Below are 19,988 nucleotides of genomic sequence, written 5' to 3'. Positions count from 1 at the left end.
ACTTTGACAATACCCTAAAGCCTGCAATGGAGGCTTGACCTATAATTGACCCAAGCATGAAACCCATGCTTTAATAAGTCAATTTAATAAAAAATCTTTTGACTTTCTTTTGACAAGTACATTATGACTTAAGTACATTAATGAAGACCGAACATATTTACATTTTCCAATACTCCCTCTTAACTAGGGAGGTATTCATAATGTACAAATATAATGGAAGATCTCAAACTATATGAACCATGAAGAACTTTAGGCACCGCAATGCCATGGACTAGATTGCTGACCAGGGCAATCTATCCAATGGTCTCTCAATAATTTAGGCGCCGCAATGCCACGGACTAGATTCCTGACTGGGGCAATCTATCCAATGGTCTCTCAATAATTTAGGCACTACAATCCCACAGACTAGATTCCTGACCAGGGAAATCTATCCAAGTGGGAATAAGATGGACTCAAGCTTTCAGCCCCTCTAGGTACCATCAGGCTTACTTGCTAACCATCAACCCAAAAATCCAAGTGTGTATCCAAAACAGAGCTCAATAACCAACACCACCTTTCCAACTTCGGGACCCAGACATCAACACAAAGTGTCGGCTAGATGTCTTCCCAAGCAATGCTTCACTCACAAAGCCTCAACACCCCTTGATCCAACAAATCAAGGATGACCAATCTCTCCCAATCAAACTGATTGGTAACAGGCATGCTATCAAAAACTTCGAGAGATTTTCATGTAAAAACACAACCCCAATCGATAATATACTTTCACATGTACATAATCAAATACAAACCTCCGAGGTCGTTCTAGATGTTGCTCCTCAACTCAGTAGGACTATCAACCGAATCTTTGACATAAGCTTCTTCAATTATATACTTTTCTTTCCTACTTCTTATGTAGCAACATATCCTCTGAAATTCATTCTTCAATTAAAACCAAGCTATGCCCTCCCTCTCAACCAAGAAGCACCTCTTCATCTGGACTCCCTCTTAATTTTAGGGAGATCTCTTCTATTCAGGCTTCCTCAGGGAGATCAGCTTTTTCTTTTCGTCATCGGAGAAGCTTTCGTGGCATCCAACCATTTCATCGGAGTTTATCATCATCCTCATCATGCTTATCACATCAATCTTCACCATATTGAAGATTATGTACTTGCACAACTTATAGATAGCAAGTACAACCAAATCTATAGAAGCATGAAGTTAGCCATATCAGAATCACAGAAGCATTTCAACTCTATACTGTTGAAATTTCTAAGTTTGACACGTTAGAAACCCTTCATGCACTTTACTGATTTATTCCTACCTACTTGTTCTGTTAATTAACAAGTTATTTACCATGTAAATACTGGAAATAAACACAAGTACATGCTCAACACATTACAGATCATCAACTGAAGGAAACATAAACAAACACACAAATGACACCGTTATTTTTGGACTAATATCCTTGGAAAAACCCAATGCGGGAAAACCGGTGCAGCTATCTGAGGGTTTGATTTATTAAGCAGTTTCAGAATACAATTTAGGTGCCAAATCCGCCTCACCCAACAGCGAAAAATCTCGGCAGTAGTACATCTCCTTCAGAGACAGATGCTCCGACTGAAACCCCGGATAAACACTCCGGCAGCTCCTCAGCTCCAACCTGCCCCACGAAAAACCCCAGTGTCAGCCTCTTCTGCCCTTTGCATCAGCTTTCCCGGCAGTTCCCAACAGTTCCCACTGTTCCCGACAATTCCGGCTTCTACCCTCTGTGTCAGCTTTCCCTGCAGTTCCCAGCAGTTCCGGCTTCTGCCCTCTGCGTCAACTTTCCCCGCTGTTCCGACAGTTCCCGGCATATCCTGGCAGTTCCGGTTGTTCCCGACAGTTCCAGCTTCTACCCTTTGCGTCAGCGTTCCCAGCTGTTCCGGCAGTTCCGGCTTCTGCCCTCTGCGTCAGCTTTCCCAGCTGTTCCGGCAGTTACGGCTATTCCCGGCAATTCCGGCTTCTGCCCTCTGCGTCAGCTTTCCCGATTGCTGCGCTGATCCTCCCGGCACTATCTTTGCCTCTCTGCTTCTGTATACACTGCCCCTTTGTTGCAACTCCAGATCACTCTCTCAACTTTCTCAACAAACCCAGCGCCAGAAAGTCAAAATCTTGATCTCTTGGTGTGTTCTCCAAGTGACCCTCAAGCCTCCTCTTATACTTTTCTTGTTGACAAATCAACGACTGAGATTAAGTCCCTAATCAACGGCTAAGATTAGATCTGGCTTGATCCATGACTTTTGGACCATTCTAACACAGTTTTATATTAATTCACATTAATATTTTAATTTCTTTAAGTTTAGACTTAGGGATTCCATTAAAAATATTAATTATTTTAATATCTCCCAAACTGTTTAGAATCTACCCAAACCCTTTCTGGGCATTGGATATCTCATGTGCCTTAGCCTCTCCACCAAATTTCGTGGCTAGAGCACATTCGATGCTACCCCAAATCAACATATACATATCAAATACCCAAACTTAATTACAAACAAGAGACATATACTCTTCATCATCTTGCTAGGGACTTAGTCATAAACAGTGTTCCATAGGGATGCGTCCCCCAGGGTCGGGTGCACACACCCCTCGCACCCCACACCCGAGACGGAGAGTCTACTGGGGTTGCGTTTCCCCGCGCACCTTTTTTGGGGAGTCTTGGGGAGATGCAAGGGGGTGTGTTTCCCCAGTGTGGGGGAAGAGACTCCCCAAAACAGGTGCCTCTGGGCGTCCCCCCTCAAAACTTCAGTATTTAGTATATAGTATATGGTAATATACTAGTATGTTTTGCTTTCAATTTAGATTCTAGAATGATGAATGATGAATTTAATTTTTAAATCAATGTAGATTGTAAAATGATGAATGATGAATGATATGGATCAATGTATTTGAATATTTCATTATTGAATTTTTTTATTGAATCTCATGGTATGGATAAATAATGAGTATGTCATATGAATGATGTATGTATCAAAATGAATGATGAGGATGGATCAATGTATGTCATTATTTAATTCAATTATGAATTTAAATTTTGTGTGGATCAAATTTCAATTTTCAATGCATTGGTATCCATATTACTATTAGTCTATTTAATATTTATGTTTTCATTATTGAATAATGAATATGAACTTGAATTTAATATATATATATACCCCGACGTCCCTAAAATTTCCCTAAATTTGAGGGTACTCCCACACGTCCCCCCTTAGCGTCTCCTCGAACCCGCGTCTCCCTGCACCAACGTCTTGGCGGAACATTGGTCATTAACCTTAGACTACTTCATAACAACTTTCATTCCATCTAGGGTTTCAATGTCACTTCCAAAGGTATGACATACCTTCCTACAACATATAGCAAACCCTAGAAATAATTCAAACAAATATAAAGCATCCAACAACCTTTCAAAATTCATATGTTAGACTTCTCACTAGGGATTCATACAAATCCTAGATTTCATACAAAAGAATCAATCAAAGCCAATCACCGCTTAGTCATTATCATGACCAGCTTCCACTAGGGTTAGTTCCAACCCCTAGATTTTCAATCAACCATCAATCACAACTAAAACTCAGATTTCAGCAATCATACACAAATCTCAAATTATCATATTGTCATCATACATCAAAGATTTCTACTTCTACTAAGGTTCAACTCCAAAAACCTTAGAATTCCATTTTCACAATCTCAACAATCATTAAATAGATTTCAGATTGTTACATACTAGACAATGTTACTACTAGGATTTTGCTGCAAAACCTTAGATTTCCAAATACCATTATCCTAGAATCTTAGACAAGGACTTCCACTAAATCCTAGGTCAACACATAAATCTAGGAATTCATAATCATACATAAGCATATCATATGTCCGACAACATTAATATATCTGACCTAGACCAAGCTAGGGTTTCAACCAAAAGGACATATCTATATATGCCTAGATTTCATCATCATGCAAAGACATTTCATATCATGTGTTAGTCAAACCCAACTTCACAATGATCAATAAGAGTTAGACACACAACAATCTTGATTACACTAGGGTTTGATCAGACAAACACACCCATACTAAGGAAAACACTTTAAGACAATAAAAGGATCTTGCTCACATATTCCACTAAACCCTAATGACCTAGGGTTTCAATGTAGAAACATAGCAAATCCAACATTTCCAAAACTTCAAAGGTTCAGGATTTTAGACCCTTATCATTCAACCCTAACAAGTTAGGTTTTCCTATTCATACCAAAATTTCAAACATGACATCCTCAAAAAAAAACTTCAAATAGCATTTCATAATATCACTAAGCAACTTAGGGTTTCAGACATTACAATAACATACCCTTAGGTTAGGGTTTTTCCAAAACCTGTCTAGGGTTCTAAATAATCAGTCAACAGTATGAGTGGGGAGGGTAGATTTATCATGTGATGAATCACCCAAAACAAGAATCACTATGAGTCAAGATATTTAGATGTAACAATGTTAGTAATGCAATGCAAACTTCAAAAATACGATAAATATAATTTTTAAAATATATAAACATACCTGGAGATGTTTCTTGACAAACCTTGTAGGTATTTCTTGAAGTCTTAAGCCATCATCTTTTATGCCTGTAGTACATACTTAAAAGCACAACATGTGATACCAAGGACATAACTTTATTTCTTGAGTTAGATTTATAATCATGGAGGGGGGAATCTTTCAAACATCAGTGAGACCTTTTGATTTAACATCCTAGATATGTAAGCCCTAGAAGAAAAGGATGTAAGTTATCTAGGGATTACAATCTTCATCCTAGTCTAAATATAAGTCAGAATTATTTAATATCAGAAGAGCATACATACCTTGTGATTTCATACCTTTAATTGTAGTAACAATACTTACTTGGTTCCTTGTACTTAGATCCTCTTCAAGAAGGTTCCTTGGACTGTCAATTTCGTTTTCCATAGACTTCTGATTCTTTATGTGATGACCGAGTTTTCTTCAAATAGCAAACAGTGAGAGTATGACACCGAACTGTGGAAGCATAGAGATCATCATCTCACCCTATATGGGCTTCTTCGTCTTGTGATAATACCAAGATACTATGGGAATACCACTGTAGTAACATCGAACTGAATTTATTGCAATGTATTGAGATTAGGTTACTGTGGTTATGAGATCACTGAATGGAGGTCACTGTAATACCAAATTCTGAAGTCATCCGAACTGTGGTCATTGCATTGTCATCGAGTTGAAATGGCACCCAAACTGTAGCACCGAGTTACTATGACATATCATCGAAATTATGTGACCTTCAAACCCTTCTTACAGTGATAGTTCTGAACTATGGTAACATTGAATTATAAAAGTTGCGAAATAGCACTAGACTGTAGTATAGCACCGAACTGTAGTCTCTATATTTTATTCGAGCTCTTGTACTAACACCGAAAATACTTGTCTCTAGTCCGAATTGTTATCTCTGTGATTACCAACCTTGATTTCAGAGAGATCTGAATCTTCCTTTCTGTCATTTTGTGTGAAGTCCTTAGGATCTTGATCTTTAATGCAAACATATCTTTTACACTTGAGGATACTTCAAGGGATCTTCAAACTTCCCTTGACCATAGCTCTGATACCATGTTGGAAAATCTAAATGGATGGCAATTAAACAATTTTCCTCTTAATGACATTAATTTGTGATATTTTCTTTATTAGTATTAAATCTCTTAGTTATATTTACTTATCATCAAGATTAATGCCAAACAACCAATAAAAGATAGCACAAGATATAGGCACACTACTAGGGAAAAACCCCCCTCGAGCGGAAAACCCAGTCATAAAATTCTTCCTTCATTAGCTTCAAGACAAAACGACCATGACTCTTACAAACTAGTCTAGACTCTCTCCATAAAGTCATCTTTCTTTCACTGTACTTGTCATTGTATTTGCACCAAGACATCATCCTTATTACAGTCATGACTCTGAGATCTCCTTACTGTGATTCCACTGAAATCACATCATTGCCATGACCCTGAGATCTCTTTACTGTGATTCCACCGAAATCACATCATTGTCATGACACCGAGTTCTTTACTTCTGTGGAGACACCGAAACCTTTACCAAAGTGTTCTTCTGAGAATGCACCGAAATCCTCTTCCTGAGATAACATCGAGGCTTCTCCTTTGAAAGATAACATCGAGAGATAGCATTGAGATCATCGAGACTTCTCCTCTAAGATATAAACGAACTCTTCTTTTCTATGATCATCTCTGTGATCTATCTGAACTCCCTGTCCTGTAATAGCACCAGAACATTACCTCTATCTGAACTCCCTGTCCTATAATAGCACTGAAACATTACCTCTGAACTGAAACTTCTAATTCGAAATCCAAACTATTTTGTGGTGAATAATGTGAAACCTTACCCTGGTATATATAGTAGTTTGCCCATCTAAAATGAGTCGACATGATCATCATGAACTGATGTGTCTCCAATTTATGTCAAGTCAGACTTGAGTTATATTAATTGAAGTCGACTTGTAGATGATCTAATTGAGGTTGACGTGAATACTTCGAGTAGGCAATTTTCTAACGAGGGTGACTTGATGGAGGAGCCTTTGACCCAACAATAAATGAATTTGACAATACCCTAAGGCCTGCAATGGAGGCTTGACCGATAATTGACCCAAGCATGAAACTCATGCTTTAATAAGTCAATTTAATAATAAAAAAATCACTTTCTTTTGACAAGTACATTACATGATGACTTAAGTACATTAATGAAGACCGAACATAGTTACATTTTCCAACATAGATAAGTGCTTTTAATTGCTATCATTGATTAATCAACTTGTGGAAGATAAATTTATCTTTGGATTGTTTAATATTGGCACATTCTTGGTAATAAGATTGTCTTTCCATTTTTTGTTAAGTACTTTTGTCATTGAAGATTAATCATAACTTAAGTACTAAGCAATCTTAACCTAAGAATCACTCATACTACTTGCACAAACATTCCAAGTGTAGTTGCATTAATAACATACCTCCAAGCATAAGCTTGGTTGACAGACTTCTAGGACCACATATTCTCAATTTAGTTTGAGGGATTCAACACCTTTCTAATGGTTAACACAATGACCTTGCAGTTGTCAAAGCCACAGTGTCTGTAGCGCCAGAGGCATCAGGTGTTTGGAACACATGGGGAGGTATCGTTAATCAAAAACCTTCACTTTCTTCCCATTGGCTTCTATCCCACAACCTACTCTAAAAACTGATTCCAAAATAGTTAAGAGGAAGGTCTTACTTAGAAATTAGAATAGGCATATAACTAAAAGTAACCAAGATTCTTGCATCACACCTAGTTCTTAGGATTTGCATAGCATATAGGTTAGTGAAACATCTAAGCAGCGATTGTCCATCCGGTTACTTGGTCTCTAATTGATAATAAGCAAGAAGTTGACTCCATAAGGCACTGGTCTCACATTTGAATTCAATCTAATCCTTAAATCTTGTTAAAATTAACCAAGTAGCTAGGCCACTCAATCTTGTCTCCCAGACTCGTTGGTTGCCAACTTGTCATTCGTCTTCACATTTCCTTAAGAACTACCCCCCATAGCCTATTCTTGGGAGACATCTAGAACGGAGAGGTCAGGGATCAAAGTGACAACCCCCAACCTGAATCATTGTCACAGTGCCTGTACAATTTGAGCGACAACAAGAACCAACCTCACCCTGATACAATGTATTGGAATGCATATATCTAGGTGACTTCATAACGTATCTTGGTGGTCTCCCAACATCACATGAATGGGAGCATTGTCTAATTGATATACCACTCCCATTGCCTGTGAGTGGAGAATTTGGAAGCCACTTAATGCCTCAACTCAAAAATAGGTTTAAAGGAATGTAATCAGCCTAGTGGATCCGAACCTACAAACTAATGACTTTTAGTTTTGTGCCTTCAATCCATTATCTCCTGTGGAATATGATTATTTCAATTCATAAAAAACACTATGAAAACAACCCAAATAGACATTCAAAAGAGTAGAAATGCATGGAATTGATAATCTATTGTGATTAACTATCTTGTGAGTAGAATGATAATTGTTTAAGTAGTTATTTCAGAATTCCTAGTTGCTATATTCTGTTTAGAAAACATTCAAATAGACCTTCCTCCTCTTGAATCACATGGTGAATTCTGTCATTGTTAATTTATCAAAAGTCCTATCTTCAACTTTTGTATGTACTTTAATAAGCATTAAGACTTGAATGGTAAGAATGCACTTCCCTTCTAAACTTTCAAGTATCACAAGTACAAAATAAAAAGCAACTTCAATGTGTTTGGTGTCAAAGCATAGGGAAAATTAGTTGAAATAATGGTTAACCAATGTCTTTCCCTGATAAGAAGCAGCCAATTTGACAAGTAGATATAATGCTAGTACCAACAACATAAACTTTTCTAGAACCCAATCTTCTGCAAGAAAACATGCAAATTTCCAAAATCTTAAAGTCAATTAGTTGTGTTATGTCCTTGGTAAAAACTGGATAGGTTGCATCATAGACTACAAAATTTTTCTTGTTATAAAATGACATTTCTTATTGTGGAGAAAATGACAATTGGTAGTCTTCATGCAATTAACAATTTATGTGCAACAAGCCCATGGGGATTTGAATTGACGGTGAATGGGTGTACTGTTAAGGTACTCCCTGTGATAGGTCATTGGTTCAAATCCCCCATGGATGTTAGCCTACAAAAAAACAATTTATCTGCTACAACAAATACTTTGGTATAAATGTCTCCATTACTTTTACTTTATAGGAGCATATGAAAACAAAACTTGGTCCACATATTTAGAATATCTGTTAGCAACTAGCATGTACAATTTTTCAAACTATTTTGTTCTTTCCCTTTATGATAGAAAGACAATCATAAGCAGTTGAAAAGTTCACATATCCACATAACCATTCTTACTTTGAGAGCAGCCTCACGGTTGCCAACTGGAGCACTTGGGCAGATTGTAGATGCTACATTAACAACTTGGACCTTCCCTCGATCTGCTAATCTTTCTGCAATAGTTGCAGCTAGCTCAACCCCACAATATCCAGATCCAACCACAATGACATCAATAGGAGACTCTCTCTTTCCAAACCTTTTTTGCTCCAAGGATCTAAGTTGTTTCTCCAATCTCTGTAACAATATATTTTTCATATTAGAAAGGACCCAATTTGATGCAATAAAAATTGAAAGATATCGACTTATATTTAAGACAGTAAAACTCATTCTATTGTGTATTAGTCTAGTGAAGAAAGTATCTATCACAATCAATTAATAGTTGCTAAATCAGTACCCAACAACAAAGATATATCAAGGGGTTTATGTTGGCAGTTGTTACATTAAAATTGTCTATCCTAAAAGATAGATAGGAATAAGTTCCAGCCTGTGTATTCTTGCAAGTTGTGGCCCCAAATAAAGTTGACAAAATCTAGCTGTTATCCCCCATTTTGATGAGGTCATTCTCCTGGGCAGGAGGGTTTTGATCACGTGGCATGACACTTCTTGGGCAGTCAGTTTCATTCTGATTCTAGGGCATTTTCACATTTTTCGAGGATGTACATTTATCCCGAGGCATTGGTCAAATTCCAAGGCATTTTTGGGGCTAGTTATGCACATGTGGATCTCATTTAGCCATGCCACACGGAAAAACAGGGAGTGCTTTCTTTATTGGCCACTTTATGACTTCATTAGTATCATTATGAGCTCTGACCTATGCCTCAAATGCTCATGACAGCCATAAGGATAATTCTGATGACATGGAGGGTGTTGGAAATACTGAGAGGGGGGTGAATCAATATCTCTTCAATTAGTATTTTTACCTTCACAGAGCATTAATTATCATTAATGTTAGCTCAACATAATTCAACATCACATGAACAGTAAAAAACACCATTCGACAATGCACAAATATCAAGATAGTAGACAACATATGTTTTAAGTGAAAACCCTTTCAGAAGAAAAACCACCAAATGCTTCTTAATATTTGTCTTCAATAAAATGTACATCAATATTTTCAGTTCAAACTGAGGGAGGCAACAACCCCCTAGTTTACAAGCTCCAACCTAAAGGACACTCCAACGCCCTGGTTTACCAACTGCAAACGGCAGGACGCTCCAATGCCCTGGTTTACAGGCTCTAACTTGAAGGATGCTCCAACACCTTGTTTACCAATTGCAACTAGAAGGACACTCCAACACGCTCTGTCGGCACCAACCTACCCTAGCACCACCCTGCCACCCTATACAACAAGTTGTTGCTTGCCCTGAAGGCTCCAACCTTCAACTCTACCACGGCGAACCGCGATCCATATATTTTCACACTAGATCCCCTTGTGCTCAATATCAATACAGAATAAACGGCAATACAACTTCTACTCAACAATCAATCAATAGACCAACCATTCCTCTGCAATACAAGCTTCAAATCAATACTAATACCAAAACCCTAGCTGCATCAAATCTCTGCTCAACCAGATCTGTTATGTTCAATCACAACCATAAAACTGCAATCATACAATGAATGCAGTTGTGTCAACAGTACTGCACAAGACTAGCTCCGCTCATCATATCAACATTACTCAAACACTAACCCTTTCTGCAAAAAGATCAAACCCTAGTTGCACATTCTAATAGCACTCAAACATTCTCGTTAGAGAACTCAATCAGGTATACTGCCATAATAGCTATGCTCAAGTACAGCTTCAACACTTAGTCAAGCTTTCGACAACTTGAGCAACAACTCTGTCCTTTGCAACCCTATCTCAACATGCTATCATCAGATGCTTTGTCATCAGCAAGTAATAGTTAATCTAGAAGCACTACAATCTAAGCAGTCTAGTCATAGACCCTAGCATATGCAGCTCTAACCATATCATTAACAACTCAACTGTAACTCTGCTTTAACAATATTAATCATGAAACCCTAGCTCACCAGGATATTCTTACTGCTTGAAGTGCATCAAACTTTAGCTTATAAGTCTGGTTATAAACTGTTGATTTTGTGTAGCATCGGATGTGCTCTAGCTCCGAAATTTTGTGGAGGGGCTTGAACACACTAGATCCCCAAAACCCAGAAATCGTTTGGAGAAATTCCACCCGATGAGGAGTTATTAAAATAATTAATATTTTTAATGGGTTCCTAAGTCTAAACTTAGAAAAATAAAAATATTAATTGGTATTAATAAGAATATGGGTGAGAAAATTCTAAGTGACGAGAATCAAGTCTGTTTTAATCTTAGCCGTTGATTAGGGACTTCATCTCGGTTGTTGATTCATCAACTAGGAAAAGTATAAGAGGAGGCTTGAGGGTCAGTTGGAGATACACCAAGTGATCAGTCAATTCGATTTTTCTGGGGTGAGGTTTGCTAAGAAAATCGAACAGGTGATCTAAGTTGTAGCGAGAGGGGCAATAGCAGAGAGTTGGATCGGAAGGGAGTTCCGAGCCAACAAGTACCAGGCAGAGAGGCAGATGTAGCATCAGAGAGGCAGCGCAGAGGCCTACACAACCCAGGAAGGGGCTCACACAGAGCTGACACAAGCCAAGAGGGTTCTTGCAACGGCAGTGCGAGATAATCGAAAGGAAGTTCGAGATTTTGCTAGGAGTTCGATGTTCTGAGCTAGTAGGGCTGAAGTCAAAACTCTTGAGAGAAAATTGAACTAGCAGAGAAGTGATGCAATCTCCTAGAGGCAAGACGCTGGCTCACACAGAGCAGATTGTGCTGGGATTTTCACAATGCTTGCCGGAGTCAACCATCCAGTGGATCAGTGGTGACTTAGAGAACGAGGTAAACCCTCATATGTACTTCTTGCTGCCGAGATTTCTCTGAAAGGTTAGCCGGTGTGAGAGGCAATCTGTTGTACTCAAATTCTGCTTGCTTAATAACACAAACCCTCTATATGTTGCACTGGTTTTCCCGCATTGGATTTTTCCGCAGACGTTTGTCCAAAAATAATGATGTCCCTTGTGTGTTTGTCTCATTCTATTTCAGTTTATGATCTGCAAGTCAGTGTAGCCTACAGTAGTGTTTTTCATTAGTATTTAAATAATTAAATAACTTGTTGAATGTAAAAACAAGTAGGAGATGATAAATCAGTGATTGCAGTAGGATTTCTGATGTGTAGATTCGGAAATTTTCACATGGTATCAGAGCATTGCAAATCATAGGACACTGAAGACATCATCCGGGAGATCCAGTGAATTTGTTGCAGAGAAGCAGCTGTCCTGAGTGACAGCGCTGATTCAAAGGCAGAGGAGCAGCTGAAGGAGTGACACAGAGCCGGAGAATTGACGCAGAGGCTCACGCAGTGCCTGCGTCAGTATTTCAAGCCTATAGAGGGTAACGTAGCATCCGAGAGGAGCTCACGCAATGACTGCGTCAATTCTTTGGGCCAGCGCAGAGCCTAAGAGGCTCAAATCAGTCAGTTGTCAGGGCTGAAAGAGCATAGCAAATTCGATCAGTGGATCTAGTGGGACGCTGTTGTTGTTGGTGCAGAACAATTTCTATGGAGACAAAGCCGAGGTAGAGGGAGTCACTGCCTTGACAGATTTCTAGCCAAAGAAATCTAGATCCGGATTGCAGCAGCAAAGTTGGATTGGAGAGGAGTGATTCGACATTTGGCCGAAGGATTTCCATGAAGGAAATCAGGACTCAGAGGGAGTCTAGAGGAGCTTGTTCCTTAGAGGATTTCTTGCACCAAAGAAATCCAAAGAAGAAGAGAACCAATCCTATATTTTTTGAGAAAAAATGGTGGTCAATGGACTGAGGGATCAGGACAGATTGGATGGAACATCCAATTTTGTCATCTAGAAGGCCAGGATCCTGGCAATCCTAGACAAACATCGCATCAAGGACTATGCCTTGAAAGTAGTTGTTGTTCCAGTCGACACTGATCCACTGAAGAAGTATGAGGAGGCCCAAGCGAAGGCTAAATGCATGATTCTAGACGGGGTCAAAGATCATGTGGTCCCACACATTGCTGAGAAGGACACAGCGAGGGAGATGTGGGAAACGTTGACCACCTTGTACCAGGGGGAGTTCCGTTCAACGGAAGATGTTGTTGGAGAATCAGCTGAGACAGTACCAGATGCAGAAGGGAGAAGAAATCGATCCCTTCTTTCTCAGGTTGCAAGGGATTCGAGACCAGTTGACTCTCGTGGGGTCTACACCAGATCTTGAGTTTCATGGTCAGGACTACCCTTAATGCAGTGACTGAAGACTAGGAGACATTTGTCCAGAGTATCTTGGGCAGAGATTCTCTCCTCAGTTGGGAGGAAACGTGGGCATCTCTTCGACAGGAACAGATCAGGAGACTGACCTAGGAAGGAAGTAGCGGCAAAGGAGCCCAGGTGAAGGAGGAGGAGGCGCTGCAACTCTCGCATCAACGAGACAGCAAGGGCAGCAGAAAAGGAAGAAAAAGGATATAACCAAAGTCAGATGCTTCAGGTGTGGGGAACTGGGACATTTCGCCACCCAATGTCCTCAGAAGAAGGGCAAGGAGGAGGCTTCTGACTTGAAGGTTGCTCCAGCGAACACTGACAGGGAAGGCAAGGATGACAATTGTGCCATGAGTGCTCATGCACCTCTAGAGAAGAGGTGGGGCGACATCGATCTGTAGTGGAGAGGACTACACCAAGGAGCAGGATCCTTGAGGTGCCCAAACTCTTGGATCACATACGGCTACGGGAGCCCTCAATGACAGTAAAAAAATGACAGGTGTCGGTTGGTGCGAAGTGTGATGGAGCAACAATGGCAGAGCTAGAGTGCCAAAGTCTGAAGCAACGCAGTGGATGTTGTAACAGTGCGAGAGGCACAGAGAAAATTGCAGCAGCGCAGTAGCAGCAGAGGTAGCTTCAGCATCACGAGGCATCCATATTGACCAACATGTCAGTTTTTGGGTGAAGTTTCAGTTACTTACTTCTCAGTAACTGAGTTGCAGTGCAGCAGTTAGCAATGGCAATACTATGGGTAGCATGATGCAGCATTTTGAGAGGGAGCTGCAGTACAGATGTAGAAGTGACAGTGGCAGAGTCATGGGCAACAGTACAGGATGCAGCAGTGCAGTGGATGAAGGGCAACAGGCCAAGCATCAGCAACACAGAGGACCGATGTAGTGGATCAATTTAATACTTCTACTGAGAAGTACTACTAGAGCACATTCCTCGCTAAGGAGTGTTGATTTTGGGTAGCATCATATGTGCTCTAACTCTGAAATTTTGTGGAGGAGATGTGCTCTAGTTCTGAAATTGTGCTCTAGGAGATTGTCTCAAGTCAAAGATGAGCTTGTTGTTGTCGGTGTGACTATTTCAGAATCTAATATGGTGAGGATTGCTTTGAAAGGGTTCATTGAGGAATGGAATCCCTTCATCAAGGGGATCGTTTCTAGAGAGAGGTTTCCAAACTGGAATAGACTGTGAGACAACTTCATTCAGGAAGATTTGTGAGACAAGGATCTTCATCCGAAGAAGAAGGCTTATGATGATGACGTAGCACTTGCAGCACGAATGAAGGGTAAGCAGAAAAAGGACTTGAGTAAAGTCAAGTGTTTCAACTGTGGCGAGATGGGTCATTTTTCGTCAAGATGTCTAATAAAGAAGAAGACAAGACATGACGACAAGAACAAAGGGAAGCAAGTCATCGGTGTTGCCACTTCTGTTGAGATAGATGCTCTCACCAAGAGGTTGGAGGAGGACGACTTTGCTATGATCTCTAATTTCTCGCAGGGTACCATCGATGAGGATGCATGGTATGTGGATAGTGGTGCGTCGAAACATATGACAAGGTCACAGGAGGTATTCGAGACTCTAGCTAAATGGGACTCAAAGTTGCACATGGTGTTGGGCAACAAGAGTCAGAAGGAGATCCGAGGATCGGGAGTTGTGCCATTCAGGATGGAGTCAGGACGAGTGATGTGGGTCCAGGATGTATTGTTTGTACCAAGACTTAGATATAGCGTGATATTTGTCTCAGTGATCGAGAAGAAGGGGTTTGAAGTCTCATTCCAGGATGGGAAGGCAAGGCTCAAGCCTAGAGGCTCTAGTTCCGCTGGTATTGTGATTAGAGTTAGAGAGCATGGTCTATACAGGTTGACGGGTAAGCCTATAGACCATGGGAAGAAGGAGGAGGAGGACCAGGTGCAAGTTTCAGAGAAGCAGGTGCAGGTGCAGGTGCAGGCTTCAGAGGGGCAGGTACATGTTCCAGAGAAGAAGATCCAGGTTCCAGAGGCTCAGAGGGATTCGAGTTCTAGAGGGAGTTTGCAGGTTCAGAGGGAGACTTTGCAGCCCAAGAAGAGCGCGTGGTCAATGGGGAGCAAGGGTGTTTCTACATCTGCCAAGAAGGAATCATGGAGAGAATGGAAGACAATTCAGGAGAAGAAGATGAAGCAGGATGCTTCCAGTGACAGCAACACTTTCGAGAGAGGCGTAGTTCACGTTACAGGGATTGTTGCAGTTGTGAGCGCCAGGAGTTGTGATGACGATGATAAGCTACTTCCTAGTCTTGGAAGTACCTCCCTCACTATGAGGGAGTGTTGATTTTTGATAGCTTGGGAGGTACTCCAAGCCCTAGGGTTCAGGATTTGGAGGTTGGAGCGCCACAAAAGTCATTTGTGGGCTTGGAACCCAAGGTAGCGGTTTTGTACCCATTGATGTTTGGACCAAAACCATGATGCATTTTGTACATGTGATGGATGAAGATGATAGAGGACGTTGAGGAGAATCCAACGCAACGAAAATCGTCGAATTCTGAGTTGTCTACGATGAGTTATGAAATTTTGAAGGTAATGATTGACTTTTGGACATACAAGTCATATAGACTTGAGATGGTTATGTCCAAAAGTCATGTCCTTTGGAGAATTTGTGGATCCCTGACATTTGTGTATAAATTGAGGTGAGTTGAGATCATTTTAAATCATCCACAAGAGCATCAACTCGTAGACTCTCAACAAGAAGGTGGTCGAGCTCTTAGAAGAGGAAGACGAATCTGTGGAGGACCGTTTTGGGTGGTTTTTTACTCTATTACAAGGCCGAGTAAGAGCAAGAGAAGGCCGTAGGCCTTAAGGGTTGATCTGGCAGCTTGTGCATGAGTATTGGAGGCTGACTTATCTCTCTTTTGAGTGTTGTAACCCTTATTCCTTGTGCAGACCAGGTTGCAGCCCTGTTGGAGGGTTTTTGTGAGGGCCACAGTCCTCAACAGGCAAAACAGGTGGCCTAAAGAAGCAGCGAGGCATGGTAGGGTATTGTGGGAGATAGGCCACAGCCTTTGGAAGTATGGTGGAGTGGTTTTGTGGGCTACAATAGCAATAGTTGGGTGCCCTAACTAGAAGAGAAGCTACAGCAGCATGTACAACCAGGTATGTTGATTTTGTTGAGTAAAGATTGAGTTGTTTGCTAGGTGAATGGTGTCCAAGTGTGGACAGTTGGCAGCCTATGGAAGCCAAGAGGAAGAGGGCTAACTTGGGTGGTTAGAAACCCTTCCTAGGAGCAGAATTCACAGTGGAGTTTTGACAGTTGTATTGGGCACTTAGTGGTTGGTGGAGGGCAACAAGAAAGTGTCCAAAGTAGCCCTAGAATAGATGGACAAGAAAGATGTTGAAAGTTGTGCGTTGCGTGAAGAGTTGAGGACCTATGTGGCACTTTGATGGACTAAAGTGACCACTAGCAGAAGCAGATTGATGCTCAGGTATTGGCCAGCCTAGAGGAGCAGATTGGACCAGTCTGTGTTCATTGTAGAAGAAGTGACTCGCAGCATTGATAGGTGGAAGCCTTCTTGGAGTCTCTATGTGTTGTTCTTGATGGACTAAAGGGTAGCTACAGAGAAAATCGGGAGCGAAGGACCAGCAGGACTAGATACGACATAGATGTTGAGATTGTGGAGAGTTGTCATTGTGTCTTGTATTCTTGTACCATTGGATATTTGAGGACCATTATCCCTGGCATGGGAGCCCTAGACAGTTGTATTACTCAGTTGGTTTAATATAATGAAGATTGGGTTGTTGTACAATATTTTGTAAAAATTTGTCTATATTTGTGCATATGTGGTTTACTATTGTTTATATTCCGCTGTGAAAAGTAGCTTTGTTGAGATTCTTGGTTTGGTAACGTCAGAGATTTTAAGATTCTACCCAAGACACCAGGGTCGTGGAAATTCAACATTTTCGTGTATACATCCCGTGGCTTTTTGTGGTACTCTAGAACATATATTCCCCTATCCTTTATGGAACTTTGACCATATATCTCTGTGGAATTTCGTGGAATAGACTTTGGATGAATGCAAGAGTTTTTTACTCAAGGACAGACCTCAACATATTGAACAATAGACCTGATCTGACCTCGGCCTATTATATATATATGTCGAGCTTTGTAATAGGCCGAGGTCAGATCAGGTCTATTGTTCAATATGCTGAGGTCTGTCCTCAAGTAAAAAACTCTTGCATTCATCCAAAGTCTGTTCCACGAAAAGCTCAGCATATATATATATATATATATATATATGGTTGCAGAGCTTAAAACAAACCTCAGCCTAGAAGTTCAAACCTTGGATTGTGTTGAAACAGTGCTCGGCAATGTTAAATTCTATTAATTTTAGATAACAATGGTATGTTCTATGCTTAAGACAATTTATTTCAATGTTCCTTTAGCAGCCCAATGAAAAATTCTAATTATATCCAGTAGCAATCACATTTACTTATAAACAATGATAGTAAATGTAGATAGAACATAAAATCATATGCATAAGACAAGCCAAGACAAGAGGACACAAGATGTGGTGAATGCCAAGGACAAACACCAATGTGGGGAAACCCTTTGATCAAATCTTCTTATTATTCTTCAATAGTTCAGAAGAGAGTAAAAATACAAGCCCAAAACAGATCTACCAAATTAGCAGTCAAATCAGCACACACCAGAAAGTCAATGGTGGTCAAACTGCCCCAAAACATCTTCCAAACAACAGTCCAATTTGGCCTTCAAATCAGCTCAAATTCTTCGGTCAAACTCAGTCAAAGGAGAGAGAAAGTCTGTTGTAATTTTTTGTGGTCATAACAGAAGTCAACCTGAAGTCAACGATGGTCAAACTATCCCCAAACCCCTGGATTTATGTGCTAATAGATGCGACCTCCTAAACTCGAACTTCTGGCACAAAAATCGAGGTCAACGCTGGTCAATGCCCTTAAATTTGCACCCTATTTCACCCAGAAAAACTCAGCCTCCTGCCACACGTGTGAAGTAGAGAGAGAGAGAGGGAGTTGCCCCACATGTGAAGAAGAAGAGATGCCTCCAATGTTATACGACCCAATCAAGAGAGAGAAGAAGATGTGATGATATTATGTCCAAATGAGGAAAAGGTCTCTCTTATTTATACACTTCGTTGAGGGTGAAGAGACACATCTATTGGACTTCATGAACCTACATTTGACTGGAGCCGACCTTGAAAATTTGTGCATAAGAGAAATAAATTCATAATTCCAGTTCTGCGTGTCAAAATGAGATGATCTTTATATCAAAATTGTACCTCTCTGAAAGAGGAATGCAATGGAATAATCATCTCCACCATATGAGTTGTCCTAAGGTGGAATTTGGCCCTAGTTGCCAATTTTAACACTCCCTCTCAACTAAGAAGAATTCCACCTACCAATCCATCATCATGCCATCCTGTACCATCATGCCATGATCCATCACTACTTTGCTCTGCTTTGCTGAACCATGAAGTAATAATGAAGAAGAAGTGATCAAGAGTGTATCATACCAGTCTCCACTGACTAAAGTCAATCCTTGATCCAAGATCAAGTTGTTGAACACCATGCATCCTAGTCATAGGGAGTACGACAGTACACGATTCGTCTATCGATAGTGCTATGGTCCCTAACCAGCATTTCCCAACTCATTGGCCAGATGAGAGGTACTTCCCATGAGTCCCAGACTCTATGGGTAGGATGTGTGTCGGGGCATCAATAGGAGAAGGTGAACCACTCATCCTGCTCATATGTCATAGGAGAAGGTGAACATCTCATCCTATGCATATGTCAACCGTAGGGGAAGGTGAACCACTCAGCCTATATCTAGCGCACCACTAGGGGAAGGTGAACCACTCAACCTATATCCAACGCACCACTAGGGGAAGGTGAACCACTCACCCTATGGTCGCTCATAGCTAGCTCCAAGAAGTACCCCATGCCCCTAGGAGCTTCTAGAGCTCTTTGTCCAACTCATACAGGACCCTCATAAGAGGGTCGTTCCACGACTTCAAGTCTCTCTCGGAAAGTTAAGAATTTGACTTCCCAAGAGGCTTCGTGAGAATGTCTACAACCTGCTCATCTTTCCTGATGTGTTGGAGCCTAACCACTACCCATTGTACCATATCTCGGATAAAATGGTACCTGATATCAATGTGCTTGGAGCGGCCGTGGAACACAGGATTCTCTGATAAACGAATACCACTCTAGTTGTTGCAAAACATCACGATTGTATCTAGCACGTGCTCAAATAGCTCACTAAAGAGCTTCCTCAACCAGACTATTGTTAGTTTTTGGTAGCATCAGATGTTCTCTAGCTATGAAAATTCGTGGAGAGGCTAATGCACATGAGTTCTAAAGAACCCAGAAACCGTTTGGTGAAATTCCACCCGAATTGTACTTTATTAAAATAATTAATATTTTTAATAGGGTTCTTAAATCTAAACTTAGGAAAATTAAAATATTAATGGGCATTAATCAAAATATGGGTGAGAATGATCTAGAACGCGGATCAAGTCAAGTTTTAATCTTAGCCATTAATTAGAGACTTAATCTCGGTCGTTGAAGTCTCAACGAGAAATGTATAAGAAGGAGCCTTGGGGTTCATTTATAAACACACACGGAGAGAACGAATTGATCTGGAGCTCGATTTCTGGTGCTAGGAAGCTGAGAATTCGAACTGAGTGATCAGTTGCAGCAGAGGAGCAGGG

At 40.6% G+C, this 19,988-nt stretch overlaps 1 protein-coding gene across 3 annotated transcripts in view; it reads right to left on the bottom strand.

Annotated features, from left to right (window-relative positions):
• NDC1 (NAD(P)H dehydrogenase C1) overlaps nucleotides 1-19,988 on the bottom strand; it is a 330,375-nt gene that overhangs the window by 167,668 nt on the left and 142,719 nt on the right. For all 3 annotated transcript variants that reach the window (XM_089431657.1, XM_089431656.1, XM_089431658.1), the window contains one exon: nucleotides 8,969-9,184. In XM_089431657.1, the coding sequence (XP_089287783.1) occupies nucleotides 8,969-9,184 (216 nt within the window). The remainder of the gene's footprint in view (nucleotides 1-8,968; nucleotides 9,185-19,988) is intronic.

The sequence above is a fragment of the Pinus tabuliformis genome, chromosome 5_1 (assembly GCF_031772625.1).
Source record: "Pinus tabuliformis cultivar Carrire ecotype Pingquan chromosome 5_1, CPIR1, whole genome shotgun sequence".
In the NCBI taxonomy this organism is placed as follows: domain Eukaryota; kingdom Viridiplantae; phylum Streptophyta; class Pinopsida; order Pinales; family Pinaceae; genus Pinus; species Pinus tabuliformis.
Note: the sequence above shows the minus strand (reverse complement) of the source record. Positions and strands in the feature narration are given on the sequence as shown.